The sequence below is a fragment of the Colias eurytheme genome, chromosome 28 (assembly GCF_061535395.1).
Source record: "Colias eurytheme isolate Ceu_HAF_F1 chromosome 28, ilColEury1 Martin Lab GWU primary, whole genome shotgun sequence".
Lineage (NCBI taxonomy): Eukaryota > Metazoa > Arthropoda > Insecta > Lepidoptera > Pieridae > Colias > Colias eurytheme.
In genome coordinates, this window is record NC_143007.1 from 5422043 (window position 1) to 5444838 (window position 22796).

Genomic DNA, 22796 nt, shown 5'->3' on the forward strand with positions numbered 1-22796 from the left:
AGCAAAGAATTTACGACGAAGAGGTACGAGTACTATGGAAAATGTGGATATCTTATATGTATTTAAGAAAAAATGCGACTTAAATAAAATAATTTAAGAAACTACTACTATATTATTATAATTGTTTGTTTTTTAAAAAGCGATCCGCTTCTGGCACTCGCCGGCCGCTGCCGCGGCACGCTCGCTTTGCTCGCTCGGCTCGTGCGTTGTTTATCAAAGTCTAACCTAACCTAACTGTTTTCTATTGCAAAAACGATTCGCTTCTGGTATTCGCCGGCCGCTGCCGCGGCACTAACTTTAATGACATTAAACAAGTTTTTAGAATATAGTTATTCTGAATTTTTTTAATATTTTATGGACTCTTTATATTTTATACGATCTGGCCAAATGTGGATGACCAAATCGTGAAACGTTGACGATTTAACGATCTGATCAAACTATGTTGGCCATTTCACGATATGCGACCATTTCGTGAAATGGCCACTCATATCATGAAATGATCAAATCTACGATATGACCACGACAGATACATTATTAAATCTATATTTATTTATTACTAGCTTTCCGCCTGCGACTTCGCCCGCTTTGTCCAAAACCTAATAAATTACATATTAAAACCTTCGTCGACAATCACTCTATCTATTAAAAAACCGCATCAAAATCCGATGCGTAGTTTTAAATGTTGCAGAGAAAGCTACTTTGTTTTATACTATGTAGTTATGTAGTGATGTGGAAGGCACTGCACTGTGATAAAATACGTAAATATTTAAGCAAAACAATTCTCATCAATTTTACGGAGTATGTTCGTTTATTTGAATGAATTAATCTAAAACTTTTGGTTCGTATTGAAAAAACGACCAGGAAACATAGAAATCATCAATAATAAGAGTTACAAAAATGAAGGAAAGAATATTCATTATGAGAGCAGACGAATATATAGCTGAAGAATAGATAAGTTAAAATCTCACCAGTCCTGCTTCTTGAACCTTTGTCTCCATCGAGGGAATCTCCAGAACTTTTACCCAGCTGTTGCAGACGTTCCGCCAGACCGTGGATCTTTGAGGCCAGACTTAGTTTACCCTGTAACAATCGAACATAACGTAATTCTGTAGATATTTTCATTATTTAAATATGCTTTTATGACCAAACCATTTTACCGAAATTGTTAATATTTTGTACAGAGATGCAGCCTTGCAAAGGTCGTAAGATACGATAAGATGAAAATTTGTGTGTGGATAAACATTTACGCGATAACAGATGTTATCTATACTTCTATACTAATATTATTAAGAGGAAAGGTTTGTATGTAGGTATGTATGTATGTATGTATGTACGGTTTTTACGAATAAACAACTGAACCGATTACAATGAAATTTAGCACACATATAGAGGTTACCTTGCATATACACATAGGATAGGTTTTATCCCGGAATCCCACGGGAATGGGAACTATGCGGGGTTTCCTTTGAAAACGCGGGCGAAGGCTGAAATCTAGTTTGCACTTTGCACTAAATGTGCAATGTTCTTTGCTACATTTGAGGAAGATTTCCCTTAGCTGAATGAATATCGTATTTTGATAATGGTCATAAACTGCTTTCCTTCATACACTCGATATGATTTTCGATGACTCAATCGTCTTTGTCTCTTAGTAGTTTTTTGGCATTCTTTATCTATAATACTAGCTGTGCCCCGCAGTTTCACCCGCATTGCTCCGCTTCTGTTGGTCTTAGCATGATGATATGTAGCCTATAGCCTTCCTCGATAAATAGGCTATCTAACACCGAAAGAATTTTTCAAATCGGACCAGTAATTCCTGAGATTAGCGCGTTCTCGTTCATGAAAATTCTTTCAGTGTTAGATAGCCCATTTATCGAGGAAGGCTATAGGCTTTATATCATCACGCTAAGACCAAAAGGAGCAAAGCCACGCGGGTGAAACCGCAGGGCACAGCTAGTATAAAATAAAAAACATTATATACCGAATGATCACCATGCGCGGTGACAGCTGCGCAGGCGGCAGTCGAACTAGCGGCCGCCATTTCTCGTAACGCCGGCCTTTTGTCCCGCCGAACGAATGACAGGAATAAATGCCTGGAAAAAACATTTTGTTTTAAATAAAGAGAAAAACATGTTCTGATGATGTAGCTTTGGGGTCTTCTGTGTTTATCTTTTGGTTCTTATAGAGTCTTTAAATATTTATTACTGCATATTTCATTAATCATTTATCTAGTATTATTAAGGCAATTACTATGAGAATTGATATTACCATCAGTTTCTCGATTATTACCAATTATAAATCATTACAATAATTAATATCATCACCATCTCCATTATTATTGGTATCTTATTTGTCACTAGGTTTCCGCCCGCGGCTTCGCCCGCGCAGTCATAGAAAAACCCGCATAAAAAGTAGCCTAAGTCCTTTCTCGGGTATCAAAATATCTCCATACCAAATTTCATGAAAATTGGTTTAGTAGTTTAGGCGTGATTGAGTAACAGACAGACAGATAGAGTACTTTCGCATTTATAATATTAGTATGGATTATCGGGGGCAGGTAATGTTGGTATCAATAATGTGCTTACTGTCAATATCACAAGCTTCTTACATAGTCTTCATTAGATACGTATCTTCACTACATAGTAAACAAAGTCGCTTTCTCTGTCCCTATGTCCCTATGTATGCTTAAATATTTAAAACTACGCAACGGATTTTGATGCGGTTTTTTTAATAGATAGAGTGATTCAAGAGGAAGGTTTAAGTATATAATTTATTATGTTTTAGACAAAGCGGGCGAAGCCGCGGGTGGAAAGCTAGTTTTCTTTAAAAGTAGCATACCCGATGGTAACACATTGAAAGCTTTTCTGTTTCAAAGCCCTTTTTTTCTTTTCACATCTTACCTAATACCTTTATGGTAATTCTTAAGATTAACCGAGTGTGTGATGGTAAAAGTTCGAAATGCCCAATGATCATTCATATTTAAAAACCATATTAACAAAATAACAATATTTGCAAATTAAAATAAAACAATACATTTGACTCTGTTCTGAATGAATAGTTTCAAAACAATATTTAAATAGACTTCATGCAAATAAACAATTTGATTTTATTTGCTTTGCACTGCCATATTTCATTGCGCAAACATTGATATTTCGTTGATTTATTTTAGAACATTGAATTGGCTCAAATGTTTACTACTTAGTAGTTAGTAGTAGTAACAGATAACTACTAAATAAATAAATCATTTATTGCCCAAAAACGTGCAATAAATGATTTATTTGTAAATGTAGACAATGTTTTAAAAGTGGGAAAAAGTACGGCCCAAACGCGACTTGAGAATTCTTTGCGATGAAATTTCTTTGCCTTCTTTGCTGACTGTACTTAGAATTGTTACCTTGCCGTAATACCATGATTTATTATTAACATTGTATTTGGTAAATCACCTTATTTTAAAGTAGCTATTTAAGTGTATAGAAATAAATCAAAGATTTTCATACAAAAAACTCTATTTAAAAAAAAATTGTTGTCTGTAAAGTTGGTTTACTGACGATAGTTGAACGTGACAACGTCCGATTGTGCTTCTTTGTCGCTCGTTCCGCGCTCTCGCTTGCACTTCAAGCCCATGGAACGCCTCAGAGCTAGGTAACGCCGCATGAGTCATGTTTTTTCGTTCGTGCAGCCGGCTCTATCGAATTATAAGACGTTGTCACGTCAATAAAACCCACCTTGACAGTTCATCAGGCGTGGAAACTTCGAGAAACGTGTCCAAAAACCACTTGAATCCCTCATAGTCGATGTCCTGTAACAAACAAACAACTTTTATTAATTTTGCAGTATTATGATGTCAGTATCTATTATAAACATAATTATTAGAAAAATACGTTAAAGTAACACTTTTTAACTTAATTTTTTAATATTTTACTAGCTTCCGCCCGCGACTTCGCCCGCGTGGTGTTTTGATAAAAGGTAGCCTGTGTTCTTTCTCAGGATCTAAAGATTTTCTGTGCCAAATGTAATCAAAATCGGTTGAGAGGTTTAAGCGGGAAAGCGTAACAGGCAGACAGACAGAGTTACTTTCGCATTTATAATATTAGTAGGGATTGTAATCTTCTTTTTGATAACTAATAAATTGCTACAAAAGTACAAAGCTGCTCAATTAGATTATTCAAAGATGATTTAAACCATTTAACAATTAACAGATAAAATAAACATCGAATCAACAAACAAAAGCATAAAATACAAAGCCTCCAAAGGACCTCAACCTACTTACACAGAAGGTCGAGTAAAAATATTTTGCTCTAAGCGTGGGAGGGAACGCTTATGGCAACCCATAGCAACGATCCCCGGTTGCCTAGCAACCGCCGCCTAACGACGGCCGTAATTCGCGATCTTTTTTTAGTAATTTGGAGGCTTGGGTAAAAACACGCTAAATTCTAGGGAATTTATGTAGACACGTTGTATTGATGTTTTTGTTAAAAAAAATGTGTGCGTGTACTAGTGTACACTGTACACACGTAAGAAGTGAAACTTCTTTATGACCTTATTTTTCAAAAATAATTTACTATATGCAACTTTACATAAATACGTCGAATCACGCGTGGTAGGGATAAGAAAAAGATGGCGCGTAACGGAAAAATGTTACACGAAATTTTTTTCCAAATAATAAAGAAGTTTCACTTCAATAATCTGAATATTGTGAGATTTTTCGCCTACAATACATGTTAACACAATATGTCACACAGGAGAAAAGTTTCAGTCACTTTTGTTTGACATGATTTAAGTAACTACTTATTTTTTTTTCTATTAGAAAGCTATCTTTACAGGGATATATAGACCGACTCATTTAGATTCGTTTTTAATAAGCTTCAACATATTTAATTTATATATAACTAGCGGTCCGCCCCGGCTTCGCCCGTGGTACATATTTGGCAATAAAAGGTAGCCTATGTTCTTTCTCAGGGTCTAAAGATTATCTATGCCAAATTTCATCAAAATCGGTCCAGTAGTTTATACGTGAAAACCATACATACATACATACAAACCTTTCCTCTTTATAATATTAGTATAGATATTTAATATTTAATAAAAACATATTTAATTCGAACTTTATACACATATCAAGGATCGTTGACAAAACATACTTTTATGAATTTATCTTATTACTAGCTGTGCCCCGCGGTTTTACCCGCGTTGGAACCAGTAGTTCCTAAGATTAGAGCGTTCAAACAAACAATCTCTTCAGTTTTATAATATTAGTAGGTATAGATGCGTGTTTTTACCGGATCAACCCGGGCGTAGACTTTTCAATATGATATTTCCATACTAATATTATAAATGCGAAAGTAACTCTGTCTGTCTGTTACTCAATCACGCCTTAACTACTGAACCAATTTGCATGAAATTTGGTATAGAGATATTTTGATACCCGAGAAAGGACATAGGCCACTTTTTATTGCGAAATATTTACAATAATATTATGTAGTAGTTAATAATATCAAATCTTTTTTATTTCTTACTTTTCCGTTTTTGAAGTCGGTTGTTTTTATCGCAGTTATTTTTATTTAATACTTTTTAGTGTACTTTTTAACACGAATCAAACGAGCCCAAACTCGATAAAGTTGAGTCAATATATTACTGAGTTCCTATGGCCACCTTCCGATTCCATCATCAAATCAGCTTCATGTCATGATAATGTTTCATCGCTATCAAATTTACATACGTATACAAAATTTCAGCTCAATCGGTTACCGGGAAGTGAATCAAAGTTACTTGCTACATATCAACTTAGTCATCGAGTACAGACAAAAATGCTCATAAAATAAAAACTCCCAGTAGTTTCCCTATCCGAATATTCCCTATCCGAAAAAAAATTTACCAATTCGACACCATCCCGCATCGAACAAAAAAAGAATCACGTAAATCGGTTCAGAAACCTCGGAGTAATCGGTGTACATACATAAAAAAAAAATATACCGGCCGAATTGATAACCGCATAAAATCGCATGGAGAGCTTAATTTTCATTAAAGGCTCTAATCGCACGGAAAGCTAAATTTTCACAAAAAAGCTCTAATCGCACGGAGAGCTTAATTTTCACAAAAAACTCTCATCGCACGGAGAGCTTAATTTTCACAAAAAGCTTTAATCGCACGAAAAGCTTAATTTTCACAAAAAGCTTTAATCGCACGAAAAGCTTAATTTTCACAAAAAGCTCTAATCGCACGGAGAGCTTAATTTTCGCAAAAAGCTCTAATCGCACGGAAAGCTTAATTTTCACAAAAAGCTCTAATCGCACGGAGAGCTTAATTTTCACAAAAAGCTCTAATCGCATGGAGAGCTTAGTTTTCACCAAAAGCTCATATCGCACGGAAAGCTTAATTTTCATAAAAAGCTCTAATCACACGGAGAGCTTTATTTTCACAAAGAGCTCTAATCCCATTGAGAGCTTAATTTTCACAAAAAGCTCTATTCGCACGGAGAGCTTAATTTTCACAAAAAGCTCTAATCGCATGGAGAGCTTAATTTTCACAAAAAGCTCTAATCGCACGGAGAGCTTAATTTTCACAAAAAGCTCTAATCGCACGGAGAGCTTAATTTTCACAAAAAGCTCTAATCGCATGGAGAGCTTAGTTTTCACCAAAAGCTCATATCGCACGGAAAGCTTAATTTTCATAAAAAGCTCTAATCACACGGAGAGCTTTATTTTCACAAAGAGCTCTAATCCCATTGAGAGCTTAATTTTCACAAAAAGCTCTAATCGCATGGAGAGCTTCATTTTCACAAAAAGCTCTTATCGCACGGAGGCTTAATTTTCAAAAAAGCTATAATCGCACGGAAAGCTTAATTTTCACAAGAAGCTCTAATCACACAGAGAGCTTAATTTTCACAAGAAGCTCTAATCACACGGAGAGCTTAATTTTCATAAAAAGCTCTAATCGCACGGAAAACTTAATTTTCACAAAAAGCTGTTATCGCACGGAGAACTTAATTTTCACAAAAATCTCTAATCGCACGGAGAGCTTAATTTTCACAAAAAGCTCTATTCGCACGGAAAGCTAAATTTTCACAAAAAAGCTCTTAATCGCACGGAGTGCTTAATTTTCACAAAAAGCTCTAATCGCACGGAGAGTTTAATTTTCACAAAAGCTCTAATCGCACGGAGAGCTTAATTTTCACAAAAAGCTCTAATCGCATGGAGAGCTTAATTTTCACAAAAAGCTCTAATCGCATGGAGAGCTTAATTTTCACAAAAAGCTCTTATCGCATGGAGAGCTTAATTTTCACAAAAAGCTCTTATCGCACGGAGGCTTAATTTTCAAAAAAGCTGTAATCGCACGCAGAGCTTAATTTTCATTAAAGGCTCTTATCGCACGGAGAGCTTAATTTTCACAAGAAGCTCTAATCACATGGAGAGCTTAATTTTCATAAAAAGCTCTAATCGCACGGAAAGCTTAATATTCACTTATAAAGAGTGCGTTAGAAACAACCGACTTCAAATACGGAAAAGTAAGAAATAAAAAAGATTTGACATTATTATTTACTACATAATTATAATTTATATGTGCTATTTATTAAAAAGGTTTGATGTCGGTGCACGGGCTTAATACTAAGTGCTTAATGTTCGGCACCAACTTCAAACCTATTTAATAAATAATTTGGAAAATCCAAAAGTGCACGCCTCATAATTTTTTTTTAATAAATATTTATTAATTATTATTTTTGTTTATTTAATAACAATTAAACCACATCGAATCAGACCCTGAAAAATGAAAGGGTTCTATTCCTGAGCATACTCAAGCGTAAGAGAAAAAAAAAGACTCGATTAGTAAAGTATTTCGGTCGCTATCGTGTTAACAAGAAAAAGGATCCGCACATACAGACACACGGACGTCCAAGACAGAACTTTTTTAAACTGTTTTTTAACTAGTTTAAATAACAAAAATGACATCAAAAATATCATGAACGTTAAAAATCGTGTTTTTTCTTAATATGTGTGTGTATGTATTATCTTACAAGTGCAATGTATGATACATAAAGACATTTTAAGTTTGAAAAATCAGATGTTTTGCGCGAAGTGACAGTAGTACCCACCTCAACGCTTCGCTTATGAGGCGTGCAATAGCACATCCATACTAATATTATAAATGCGAAAGTAACTCTGTCTGTCTGTCTGTTACTCAATCACGCCTTAACTACTGAACCAATTTGCATGAAATTTGGTATAGAGATATTTTGATACCCGAGAAAGGACATAGGCCACTTTTTATTGCGAAATATGTACCACGGGCGAAGCCGGGGCGGACCGCTAGTAATATTATAAATGCGAAAGTAACTCTGTCTGTCTGTCTGTTACTCAATCACGCCTAAACTACTGAATCAATTTGGTAGGTATAGAGATATTTTGATAAAGGACGATAAAGGATATAGGCTACTTTTTACCCCGGGACATAGGATAGGTTTTATCCCGGAAATCCCACGGGACTGCGCGGGCGAAGCCGCGGGTGGAAAGCTAGTAGATTATAAACAGCATTTGAACCATACATTTAAATAATTGGAAAGAAAGAAAGAAAGAAAGAAAAAACGTTTATTTAATGACACATAGCCTCACACGTACATAATGAAAAACAATTTATACAATACTTATATGCTACAATACTACTACAATACTTAAAAATACACATTGAAGTGTGTAGTCTGTGAAGCATGATGCCATTAAAAGGGGAAATCACTCATAATTAGACTAATAAACTTTCTTTTTCAATGTTTGCACACCCAATCGATGGGTAGAATGTAACAGCCACATAATATTGTAATTAAAACATCTATAATTTGTAACTACATTCTTGCAAATAAATATAATAATTTGAATTTGAATTTAAATTATAAGTCATAAGCGAGATTCCCGCTAGTGGGGTGTGGAGACGATGAATTATCATATGTGTATAATTAATCGATTTTCTTTGCTTACAATATGTAAGTAGGTGATATTATAATTAAATACTTAGTAAGTTGCTGTAAGTTGTATGTTAGTGAACTTAGCAGATCATATTTAGCAGATCAAAAAAAAATGTGAGTTCTTATCGCGTGCAGTTGAGTTCTACAGTTCCTGATACTTTTTAGAAATAGTTCTGGCGTTTTTACCTTAAAAAACGACATTTGAAAAAATGATCTGCCAACTTCCCGTAGCAGATCATTTTTAGCAGATCAAAAAAAAATGTGAGTTCTTATCGCGTGCAGTTGAGTTCTACAGTTCCTGATACTTTTTAGAAATAGTTCTGGCGTTTTTACCTTAACAAACGACATTTGAAAAAACCCGACCTGGACCCGGCTTAACGTGATGCTAAGACGTAATGCTACGACGTGATGCTACGACGTGATGCTAAGACGTGATGCTACGCTGTGATGCTACGGCGTGATGCTACGGCGTAATGCTACGGCATGTGTTACGGCGTGATGCTACGGCGTGATGCTACGGCGTGATGCTACGGCATGATGCTACGGCGTGATGCTACGGCATGATGCTACGGCATGATGCTACGGCGTGATGCTACGGCGTGATGCTACGGAGTGATGCTACGGCGTGATGCTACGGCGCGATGCTACGGCATGATGCTACGGAATGATGCTACGGCATGATGCTACGGCATGATGCTACGGCATGATGCTACGGCATAATGCTACGGCATGAAGCTACAGCATGATGCTACGGCATGATACTACGGCATGATACTACGGCGTGATGCTACGGCGTGATGCTACGGCATGGTGCTACGGCGTGATGAAATATGACATAAATAAATTTTCTAGTGTTTCATTTTACGCGAGTATTTCTAAAAAGTATCAGGAACTGTAGAACTCAACTGCACGCGATAAGAACTCACATTTTTTGTTTGATCTGCTAAAAATGATCTGCTAAGTTCACTAACATGTAAGTTGTTTCTAAATTTGCTGATTTGGTACATTATCACAGAATAATAACTAGTATTGTTTTAAAAATTAAAGATTTACGAATTTCAAATGCGATTCCATCATGATTGACATGACAATTTTTTTTCGTGTCCTAACAAAACGAATGTAGCATTTATAATAGGATTTTGATTAACTTCAAGTTATCTGAGATGAACTTGTAATACGAATGCCACATAACACTAAAATTTTAGACGTCCATTAATAAAGTTTTTTTTAAGTAAGTACAAAAAGTCCTTTGTACTTGAACGAAAATTTCTCAGAACACCTAAAAATACCAAAAAACTCGTACTTTCTCACAAAAAACGAAATAATTTATCTAATCCATAGCAATTTGCTACAAACGCTTCGCCAATGTATGTGTGTTCAAAAAAACATCAAAAACACCGATATTGATCTTGGTAAAACCTAATTTGTATTCATGGAATATGTTTATGTATTAGCTGTTAGGGAGGAATATAAATTTACCCGACTTTACAAAGGAGGATTATGTTTTTGTGTTGATGTATCGGTTTCGGTTTTGTATTAATTTATTCTTTGGTACAGTGGTTTGTACATTTAGAGGTGGTACTGGGTTCGAACCCCAGTGAAGGCACAGAATAATAACCAGTAGCTAGCTAGGTCTAATTAATTTATTCTTTGGTACAGTGGTTTGTACATTTAGAGGTGGTACTGGGTTCGAACCCCAGTGAAGGCACAGAATAATAACCAGTAGCTAGCTAGGTCTAATAAAAAGACTTGATATCTTTATAGATACCTATTTGTGTAAAGTAGGTATGTTATAATCTATTATAGCTTTTAAATTACTAAACAAATTTTGATAAGAGCTCTAAACACCATTTACCCATTTAAAAAAAGCATTCATTTGCATGTTATTAGTAAGCAATATCCATACATTCATCGCAAATAATAAACTTCGATCGATCCTTCCAACGGAGGCTTCATTAAATAATTATTTTGCAGGCCATGTAAATATCACTAGGTCAGCACAAAACTGTTAGAAAATCAACTTTATCTCCTAGTACTAAGGTTCAAATTGCATTGATAGTACGGTCTGCAACGAATGAGTTTAAATGAGTATTTGAAAGCGGTACTGAAAGTCAAATATTTTTTTATTTGTGTTTAGATACCTACGTCATTTGAATTTAATGCTGTATTTTAAGTGAATTGAGAAACAAGGTCGCGTCATGGCAATACCGTCACGTGGAGAGGCGACGATTTTGGTTTCTTTGAATCTTGCCAAAGAAGTTTCACTTCTGACGCGTGTGCTCGGCATACACGCTCTTTTTTTGTTATTATAATATTATCTGACTAGGCAGATGATTCAACCGTCTTTCTCATTAATAATGAATGTAATTTTCGTTATTTTTGAGTTAGCAAGAACCTTGAAGAATGTTTTGTAAAACTTAAAACAATTTCTTTACAAAATGTCGCCTGTATATATAATTTATTAAAGAAAAATTCGATTCCTAACTGACAGAGATATAATATTACTTTTCATCCCGGAAAACCCGGGCAAAGCCTTGACGAGGCAACTTATAAATAGAATGTAATTAAAAACTTATTACTGTAGTTATTATTAAGGTGATTTTAAATGCCATCTTTACTGTCACAACTTACAATTTAATATGGAAATTAATTGTATGCCATTTTTACACGCTTTTATAAGCTTCATCTGTATGTTTGTATGCAACGACTCCGTTAACACTCGATTTTGTCTGATTTAATTCAAAACACAAATTATCAAGGATCGGTGCAATTTTATGTTTAAAACGTGCTTTATAGTTGTTTTTGACTTATAATCGTAAATGCGAAAGTTTGTGAGGATGGATGTTTGTTATTATTTTACGTAAAAACTTCTGAACCGATTGCAATGAAATTTGGTATGTAGGTAGCTGAAGACCCAGACTAAGACGTAGGCTAATTCTTATCCCGGAAATTCTACAAGAACGGGAACTATGCGGGGTTTTCTTTGAAAGCGTGGAAATCTAGTGTCAAAATAAACCAACGATCGCTGACACTACAATTTCATGAGTATATCTTATTAAAGCGAGTTTTTTCTAAAATAATATAGTTTTTTTGTTGATGGTACATATTATGTACGCACACACAATGAGTAGCCTTTAATGGGGCGGAAAAAGATGATACAAAATACATTGATGACTTTACAGACGAATGAATAAACTGTACCGTCAACAAATAAAGGATATTTTTAACACGCTTTTATTAGCTTCACCTGTATGCTTGTATGTTAGTATGTAAGCGACTCTTTTAGACTCGATTTTGACCGACTTAAAACGAACAGATTTTGCATGAGTTCATGCTTGTATTTTAGATTTTTTAATTCATCATTCATATTCATCATACTTTTATTATAATCACGAAAATTTTGTGAGTGTGTATGGATGTTGGTTAGGTACACTCTGTTTCTGTTTGTTCGTTACCCTATCACGCAAATACTACAGAACCGATTACAATGAAATTTGGCTTACACATAGAGGCTAACTTGGATTCATAATAAATACTTTTATCCCGGAAATCTAACAGGAAAGGGAACTATGCGTGTTTTTTTTTGAAAAAAAGGACGAAACCGTTTGCCGAAAGCTAATCTTATATATAAAATTCTCGTGTCACAATGTTAGTCTGCATACTCCTCCGAAACGGGTGGACCGATTCTCATGAAATTTTCTGTGCATATCGGGTAAGTCTGAGAATCGGCCAACATCTATTTTTCATATGTACCACGGGCGAAGCCGGGGCGGACCGCTAGTTTGCTATAAACTTCAGAATCGAGGGGTGTTATGAGTTTGTGTATCTATGGAATAAGAATAAAGGCAATTTTCTTAACGTATTTTCTTTTATCTGTAGAATAAACAACAACAAAGGGATTGTGAGATTTTGGTAGGATTTTCTTAAATGGGAAGGTTTTTGTGGACTTTAGTTACGTTAGTGATTCAAAGATCTCTCTTTGTTATAAGTGGCAGGATTTTGGAAAATATTTATTTTATTTTTCATTATTGGAAATCACAGAGACATAGATAAAAAAATAATTTGGAAAATCCAAAAGTGCACGCCTCATAATTTATTTTTTATTTTTTAATAATTATTTATTAATTATTATTTTTGTTTATTTAATAACAATTAAACCACATCGAATCAGACCCTGAAAAATGAAAGGGTTCTATTCCTGAGCATACTCAAGCGTAAGAGAAAATAATTTGGAAAATCCAAAAGTGCACGCCTCATAATTTTTTTTAATAATTATTTATTAATTATTATTTTTGTTTATTTAATAACAATTAAACCACATCGAATCAGACCCTGAAAAATGAAAGGGTTCTATTCCTGAGCATACTCAAGCGTAAGAGAAAAAAAATAATTTGGAAAATCCAAAAGTGCACGCCTCATAATTTTTTTTAATAAATATTTATTAATTATTATTTTTGTTTATTTAATAACAATTAAACCACATCGAATCAGACCCTGAAAAATGAAAGGGTTCTATTCCTGAGCATACTCAAGCGTAAGAGAAAAAAAAAGACTCGATTAGTAAAGTATTTCGGTCGCTATCGTGTTAACAAGAAAAAGGATCCGCACATACAGACACACGGACGTCCAAGACAGAACTTTTTTAAACTGTTTTTTAACTAGTTTAAATAACAAAAATGACATCAAAAATATCATGAACGTTAAAAATAGTGTTTTTTCTTAATATGTGTGTGTATGTATTATCTTACAAGTGCAATGTATGATACATAAAGACATTTTAAGTTTGAAAAATCAGATGTTTTGCGCGAAGTGACAGTAGTACCCACCTCAACGCTTCGCTTATGAGGCGTGCAAAAGACTCGATTAGTAAAGTATTTCGGTCGCTATCGTGTTAACAAGAAAAAGGATCCGCACATACAGACACACGGACGTCCAAGACAGAACTTTTTTAAACTGTTTTTTAACTAGTTTAAATAACAAAAATGACATCAAAAATATCATGAATGTTAAAAATAGTGTTTTTTCTTAATATGTGTGTGTATGTATTATCTTACAAGTGCAATGTATGATACATAAAGACATTTTAAGTTTGAAAAATCAGATGTTTTGCGCGAAGTGACAGTAGTACCCACCTCAACGCTTCGCTTATGAGGCGTGCAATATACTTGTAAAACAATAAAAGTTGTAGCTAAGAAATCTAAATAATGGCCTATATTTATTGAAGTGAAACATCGGCGCGTTGAGAGTTAAATTTCAAGGTCACGTCATGGCCAAACCGTCACGTCATTGAGTATCCTTGAATCTTGCCAAAGAAGTTTCACTTCTGACACGTGTGCTCGGCACACACGCTCCTTTTTCGTACATTTTCTTTACCAAAACTTAGGAAATCACTAGAGCGGGTCCGCCCTTATCTGACTCCTTTGGCCTTCCGCTTTACGATAACGATAAGGGCTTCTTGTAACTTGTGATTTGTAGGGTGTGTATAATTTATATAGAGTTTGGGACAATTCCCAAATACATTATTTATTTATTCAACAGAACCGTTTCTATCATTACAGTTTATCCAATGCGATTCATACAAACAAAATAAATTAAAATCCGTATATAATAATTTCTGTACAGGTAAAGAGTGAAGTATTTTTGAATTAAAAATTTACCAACCCCTCAAATAAAATAAAGGTAATGTTAATCAGTAATAATGTAGTATTTAACTATATGTTATTAAATAATTTTTCAAATCAATTCGCTCTGTCGAGTTAATTTTTTATCCATACCATTAAGTACTAAGATAAGATACAAGTAAAGACATTAACTGTGGTATTCCAGGACGTTTGATTACAAGTAATAAAGCAAGTAAGAGACCAGACGTCTTCATCATCATCATCATCAGCCCATATACGTCCCCACTGCTGGGACACGGGCCTCCTATGAGGGTACAGGCCATAATCCACCACGCTGGCCAAGTGCGGGTTGGCGGATGACACATGTCGTCGAACTTTTGATTCTTCGACATGTCGGTTTCCTCACGATGTTTTCCTTCACCGTTCGAGCAGTGGTGATGTTACAACATGCGCAGATAAATTGAAAAATCAATTTATTTCCTGCGCGCTCGCCTGGTCTCGAACCCCCAGACGTCTTAATTATGTTTATCTCATATCCTATTAAATATGACTGTGACTCATCAATTAAATAGATAGATAAATCCAACTTTCATTAAACAGGAAAAAGTTCACAATATAAAAAAAATAATTACAGACAAGTTTAAACACGATATAATTAAAACAAATATTTATATTTTGTAAATATTTTCTGAAAGTGCTGTATTCAGAAAAGGTTTTTACCCAGCTTTATGATATAGTGCTACATCTATAGCCCAGATATTTTTTTTATATTTCAGAAATCTCTTTGTATCTTCTAAACAAGTAGAAAACAACTAATCCTTTCTTTTTATGAAACATGGTCACCCTACACCAAAATGTCGGACCGTTGTCCCGGTTCCCCACAGCAATAATGGCCACCATTTGTTACCAGCTATTGGATTTTATGTCTTAACTATTTCGCCATAAAATAAACCTTGCTCAATTACTTAGACTATTGAATTTTATTTCATTACTTGTTGTGTTAAGTTCCTTATTTTGAGGGTAAAAAAACAACTTAAAATTTACAGAAATTGTATAATTTATTTTAGTACTAGCTGTACCCCGCGGTTTTACCCGCATTGCTCCTATCCTGTTGGTCTTAGCGTGATGAATGATGATATATAGCCTATAGCCTTCCTCAATAAATGGGCTATCTAACACCGAAATAATTGCACGCCTCATAAGCGAAGCGTTGAGGTGGGTACTACTATCACTTCGCGCAAAACATCTGATTTTTCAAACTTAAAATGTCTTTATGTATCATACATTGCACTTGTAAGATAATACATACACACACATATTAAGAAAAAACACTATTTTTAACGTTCATGATATTTTTGATGTCATTTTTGTTATTTAAACTAGTTAAAAAACAGTTTAAAAAAGTTCTGTCTTGGACGTCCGTGTGTCTGTATGTGCGGATCCTTTTTCTTGTTAACACGATAGCGACCGAAATACTTTACTAATCGAGTCTTTTTTTTCTCTTACGCTTGAGTATGCTCAGGAATAGAACCCTTTCATTTTTCAGGGTCTGATTCGATGTGGTTTAATTGTTATGAAATAAACAAAAATAATAATTAATAAATATTTATTAAAAAAAAATATGAGGCGTGCACTTTTGGATTTTCCAAATTATTTTTCAAATTGGACCAGTAGTTCCTGAGATTATCGCGTTCAAAGAAACAAACAAGTATAGTTTACTTTCAGTTTTCGTAATGTCTTATAGCAGTGTAGAAAAGTAATGGCGGCAGACAATCGCTATAGTCTCTCTATCTCTTTCATTCACTCTGTCATTTTTCCACTCTGGAAATAATACTGCTATACAGGGTGTCCCACCGTTGGTATACTAAGCTCAAAGGAGTTTATAGTTTTGCATACGCTAAGTACACGTAAAAAATACTTAAAAAATTCCAGATGCATTTTTTTTTTCAAATAGAAGAATTCTTAAAACTCTATGTGTACACCCATAACAAGCAACCCGCCCAACTTTTCCACTCGCACGTGAGCTATCGTTTAAGATTATGTTTTCATAGACAAAATGATCACATTAGCGAAGCGGTATAATATGCCTGCTACGCGAAGCTAGAGAAGAAAACATGGATTTTCAGGAACAATTTAGCAAAAATTTTTTGATGTAATTTTGTTGTTACGTATTTTTTACGTGATCAGTGTACGCAAAACTACAAGTCCCTTCGTGCTTAGTATACCCATTGTGGGACACCCTGTACATATAATCATCATAGTACGAGAATATAAAACCAAAACAGTATAAATAAGTAATTTCTGAAATTTCATTTCACTACGTGGGCGATGCCGGGGGCGGAAAAGTCGTTAACTATCAGTGAAAACAAAAATGGAATAATATTATGTAAATACCAAAATCGCCGCCTTACTCCATGACGTGACGGTAAATAATAGCAACCTACATAAATATAATAATCAATATCTTAATACATATATACTTATATATAAATCTCGTGTCACAATGTTTGTCCTCAATGGACTCCTAAACCACTTTACCGATTATAATAAAATTCGCACACCATGTGCAGTTCGATCCAACTTGAGAGATAGGATAGTTTAAACATGTAGGTACCACGGGCGAAGCCGGGGCGGACCACTAGTATTTTATAAAGTTTTTAAATATCGCGTAATATTACACAAAATAACATGAGATGTAACACTAGACTAAATATAAATCCCAACCCTATGCAATCAATGACGTCACATCTCCCGTCTCTTTCTATTGACGTCATAGCTTGACCTGTAATCCATAATCGACTTTACACACATAGCTATAGGGTATAAAATTCCGTGTCACAAGCTATGACGTCATTTGCTGACCTGAATGCATGGTTTGATTTTCGATTTTCTACTGTTGGGATAAGGTTTAATTTCGCGTGGCTAGTGACGTCACATATATTTGTGTCAGGGAGGGCTTATGACGTATTAGTGTTTGTACTGATAAGCCCTTAATGGCATAAATGGGAAGATAATGCACTATCTAATATTATCTCTAAGCAAATAACGAGTTGATGTGAAAATGTTTGCGGGTAATTCAAAATTATTGTTATTTGTCATTAATGTTTAGTGTAATTATGTGTATGGGTTATAATAGAGATATTTTTTGAAATTTTATAGTAAGTAGGTACCGTTACCGTTACATTTATCAAAATGTATTAAACATAAATTTTATGTGTATGAAAAAATGTAAAATTAGCAAGATCTGAAAAGAGCAACTATATTGCTTTTCTTCTATCTTTAGATACTTTTTCCGAACTAATCGTGAATATCTATGAGATAAATTGAATTGAATTATCTAGATTAAATATTAAGCTATTGCATAGCTTCTATCGCGGGGAGCGCGGGGATCGAATCGAGAAATTCCGTAACGAAAAAACCTCACGCTCCCCACTCCGACGGGCACGGAGCGCGGAGGTGTGGCTTGAAGGCATGCTATGCAATGTTTTGAAGTAAAAACTTCTTTAGCGGCGTTGGATATAAAATCTTAAACTCGCGTCAGGACACGTGGCCTGATCGAAAAAGCGTAAACGGATATTCTTTTTAGCCCTTATATTCCATGCGTTCTCGGATACCATTCCAAAATATCAAACATGCTGAACGTTAATAATCAAGTTTTCACTTCTGCCGGCACTCCCCCAGTGCAACCCGTCTTTTTTTCAATTTCATGTAGTATTTTAAAACGTATGGCGTCAAATAAACTTTCTCGTACATTTAAAAGAAAACTTTCTCATAACACAGGACATATAACGAAAATTCAATAAACCTTTGTCCCATGAACTTTACAGATACATCCCAAATATTTAACCCTCGTCACCCTATAATAGTAATATGGTTGAAATATTATGGCCGGTTCGGGACGAAAATGTTTGAATTTATATATTTTTTCGTATTTTTATGGATGTTTTTAAAAGCTGAAGAATGGATTTGACTTCATTAATTATTGTTAAAACATTTTTAGTTCTAGGGCTAGTGATTATACGGATATAATGAAGATTATAGGTAGCCTATGTTTAGAAATTAAAAACTTTAACGAATTTTAAACGCGATTTATTCATTACTACTCCGCTCCTATTGGTCTTAGTGATGATAATATATGTATTGCCTACATAGCCTTCCTTAATAAGTGTTAGATAACAACTAAAGAATTTTTCAAATCGGATCAGTAGTTTCTGAGATTAGCGCGTTCAAACAAACAAACTCTTCAGCTATATAATATGGAAAAGTATTTCGATATTAACGCAATATTCCTACTAGATTATTTGATTACTTAAGCTAAGTTGAAAGGAAGAGATAACTTACCCAGAACTTACAGGTTTCCTATATATCAGCAGATTTCCGGGATATTGTAACTTAACACTTATACTTGGAAATAAAGCGTTTGTTATAAGTTCTATAAAACTAGCTATTCACCCCAGCTTCGTCTAGTGTAGAATATATTGCAAAATTCGGAATATTGAAACTTTCTGCTAATAATTGGATAAATGGTATTTATAAAAAGGAATCAAACATTTTTTTTTAAACTAAAGAAATCCAACAGAACGATAGAACATATATATTAAATCTTGGATATCTCAATCGGATGGGCTATCCAACACCGAAAAATTTTTTCAAATCGGACCAGTAGTTCCCGAGATTAGCGCGTTCAAACAAACAAACTCTTCAGCTTTATAATATTAGTATAGATTAAAATATATACTTTAGAACTACATTTTTACAAAATACGTACCCCATACCCCAGGGACACACCACACAATGACGTCATATTTCAAACAAATAATTTGCAATACGAAGCTAGTTTAATCTCTATTCGTCCCACTTTCCGTCCCCAGTGGGGTATGGGGCAATTAATCAATATTTTATACCGTTAGAATAGAAAATCTAATCGTATAAGCTCATAAATAGACTAACTAGCTTTCCGCCCGCGGCTTCGCCCACGTTTGCAAAGAAAATTCTCGTGGGAATGGAAAATGCGGTAAAAAGTAGTCTATGTTATTCTCTAGCTTAACTATCTATAGACATAAAAATCATAACATATAATCGCTCCGTTGTGACGCGAAAGGAAGACAGACAAACACTTTCGCATTTATAATATAAAAAGCAAGGATAGTAAGGATATATTAACGGTAAAAGCCAGGGCGTGTCTTCTATATGTACCTAATCTATACTAATAAGTAATATTCTAAAGCGAAGAATTTGTTTTTTTGAATATCTTATCTCAGAATGGCTTATCTCAGAAGCCAAGGGTCCGATTTGAAAAATTATTTCACTGTTAGATAGTCCATTTAGCATGAAGGCTATGGGCTATATATCATCACGCTAAGACCAACAGGAGCGCAGCACTACGGGTAAAACCGCGGAGCACAGCTAGTAATAAATAAGGTTGGAATTCAATTTACCAAAGTTTCCGAAATTGTCCTCTCTACCCTTTAAACTTTTTAATTGGAGAATAAAAAAACTTGAAAATTAGTACGCCAGCATAATTGAAAAGTTAATTAATTTTCAATAAACCCTTTTACATGTGAAATTATTTTAATTAAGTACTTTTAAATGAAAATCGATGTAAATATGTGGTATATAAAATTAGCTAACGCCCGCGGCTATATGGTGAGCCCGTGGGAGATCGTCCTTCACCGATCTGATAACCAGATGAGACGTATTTTTTATTAAATATTTTTTATAAACAAATTATATGCCTATAATTGCTTGCCTATCGAAAAGTGGTCATGGCAATTTTTAATTAAATTAACTTTTATCGATTTTTTTTTCATCCCCTTCATACTTTTGATAACCAAATGTTTATTTGACTGATAGTTTTTGATACACAGAATATGCCTAGGTATGCTTACTCATTTCAGTGTTTAACTACCTGACAAGCAGGTGTAAACAGGTAAGCCAAAATAGGTAAAATAGGCGAGGATGAAACTTTACAGGAAGGTTATGTACATCAGAATAACACATGGGTTATAGAAATACATGATTTATTTCGTATCTATTTTTTAAGTCATGTATTTATTTTACCTAATCATAAGAATTATTATCAGTAATTTTAATTACAATATTAATTAAAGGAATAGGCTATATACATATATAATTTGTTTGATTCTCTCGCGTGGGATAGCGATAGGTATACACGCGAGCGAAGCGAGAAAAATATAATTAAAACAACTTACCCCATCAGGATTCTGTTTTCTAACATCGCATAGCTCGTTGAGTACATCTTGAAGCTTTCTGTTTGAATCTGTAACAAAATAATTAATCTATTCATTGTTTAAATCACTACATAGTATAAAACAAAGTCGCTTTCTCTGTCCCAATGTTCCTTTGTATGCATCTTTCAAACTACGCAACGGATTTTGATGCGGTTTTTTTTTAATAGATAGAGTGATTCAAGAGGAAGGTTTTAGTATATAATTTATTAGGTTTTAGACAAAGCGGGCGAAGCCGCGGGCGGTAAGCTAGTAAAAAATAAGTTGAGTTCCAAGCATAGCCATGACATCATTATTTCTTCATTGCTATTATTACAAACATTTAAACATTTTTTGATTTAAATAATTATTTTAAAATATTATTATTGACTGACCGGTTGGATTGGTTGGTAGTGGCCCTGCCTTCCAAGCCAGAGGTCGTGGGTTCGATTCCCACTCGGGGCAAATATTTGTGTGATGAACGTAGAAGATTGCTCTGTGTCTGGGTGTTAATTATCTATATATAAGTATTTATTTAAAATTATATATGTATGTTTATCAGCCATCTGGTTTCCATAACACAAGCGAAAGCTTAGTATGGGATCAGATCTTGCCTTGTGTGAAAATTGTCCTGAAATATTTATTTATTTATTTAAAATAATCAATCTCTAAGTCAAACAGAATTCTTTCAACACAGAAAGTTACATTACTCCTGTATATTTTATAATTTGTTTAATTTTAACCCGAACAAAACCAGGGTATCAAACTACTATATAACCTTTACGCAATCTATTTCCAGAACCAATACAATCAAGTTCCCAATATCCCTAATTGCTTTTTATTGTCCTTAATTCCGCACATGTTGTTTTTATCCAATACTAATTGTATTAATTTGATTATTTTTAAGCTATTGCATAGCTTCTATCGCGGGCCTTGAGCGCGGGGACCGAATCGAGAAATTCCGTAACGAAAAAACCTCACGCTCCCCACTCCGACGGACACGGAGGTGTGGCTTGAAGGCTTGCTATGCAATAGCTTTACCGCGGCAGTCCCCGAGTGCCACACGTCTTTTTATTTGTTTATTTTAGTTGTTAATTGATTTTTTAATTAACTAGCTTTTCACTTATCATGATATTTTAACAAATCAATTTAGTAACTAAATAAATATAGTTTGAGAAATAACAAAAGAGCGTGACAGAAGTGAAACTTCTTTGGCAATATTCAAAGACACCAAAATCGTCGCCTTTCTCGATGACGTGATGGTATTGCTATAACGCGACCATGAAATTTTACTCTCAACGCACCCAAAGAAGATTCACTTTAAAAAAAAAGACGGGTTGCACTGGGGGAGTGCCGGCAGGTTTGATATTTTGGAATGGTATCCGTCTTACGCTTTTTCGATCAGGTCACGTGTCCTGACGCGAGTTTAAGATTTTATACCCATTACAAAAAAAGTGCTCAACGCTGCTAAAGAAGTTTTCACTTCAAAAAACTAAATAAGTATAAAAAATATTAATGTTATAGGTAATACTTACAAGAAGTAAGTTCTTGCAGTTGCTGGAACTCGGCTGGCGACAACTTATCCCATTGGAACACGCTGTCTGCTTCGTTCGGCATGACCTGTAACCAAAGCACTTATGATATTGACTAGTTTGTCGCTGCGACTATTGGTGGGAAGATTTTTTGTGATTTTTTCAAAAAAAAATATTTTTTTATGTAAATCTAATAATTAAGACTAATATCAAGACTAGTTGCTCGCTGCTTATGGTAATATATACAAGTGGAGACTATAGCACAGAATATTTAATAGTGCAACGTAACTATAGTAAAAATTATTTCAAATCAATTTAGTTCTTGTTTAGTTTTATACTGTACATGTTTATTATGTATATTAATAACACGACTTTCTTTATTTACTAAAATATCGCTTTCAAAGCAAAAAGTTATTGTTCAAAACATGGTAAACAAATACTTGAACCATTACCTACAATAATAAGG

General features: G+C 34.3%; 1 protein-coding gene and 1 long non-coding RNA gene across 2 annotated transcripts in view; one reads left to right on the top strand and one right to left on the bottom strand.

Moving 5' to 3' along the window:
- Positions 1-22796, top strand: part of LOC149896654 (uncharacterized) — a 209249-nt gene that overhangs the window by 121600 nt on the left and 64853 nt on the right. The gene's annotated exons all lie outside the window — the stretch shown is intronic.
- Dgk (diacyl glycerol kinase 1) overlaps positions 1-22796 on the bottom strand; it is a 70602-nt gene that overhangs the window by 18433 nt on the left and 29373 nt on the right. The window contains exons 2-6 of the mRNA XM_090117685.1: positions 22334-22418; positions 20784-20851; positions 3723-3796; positions 1979-2090; positions 969-1080 (exon numbers count right to left, since the gene is read on the bottom strand). Coding sequence (XP_089973811.1) covers positions 969-1080; positions 1979-2090; positions 3723-3796; positions 20784-20851; positions 22334-22415 — 448 coding nt within the window. The 5' untranslated portion in view covers positions 22416-22418. The remainder of the gene's footprint in view (positions 1-968; positions 1081-1978; positions 2091-3722; positions 3797-20783; positions 20852-22333; positions 22419-22796) is intronic.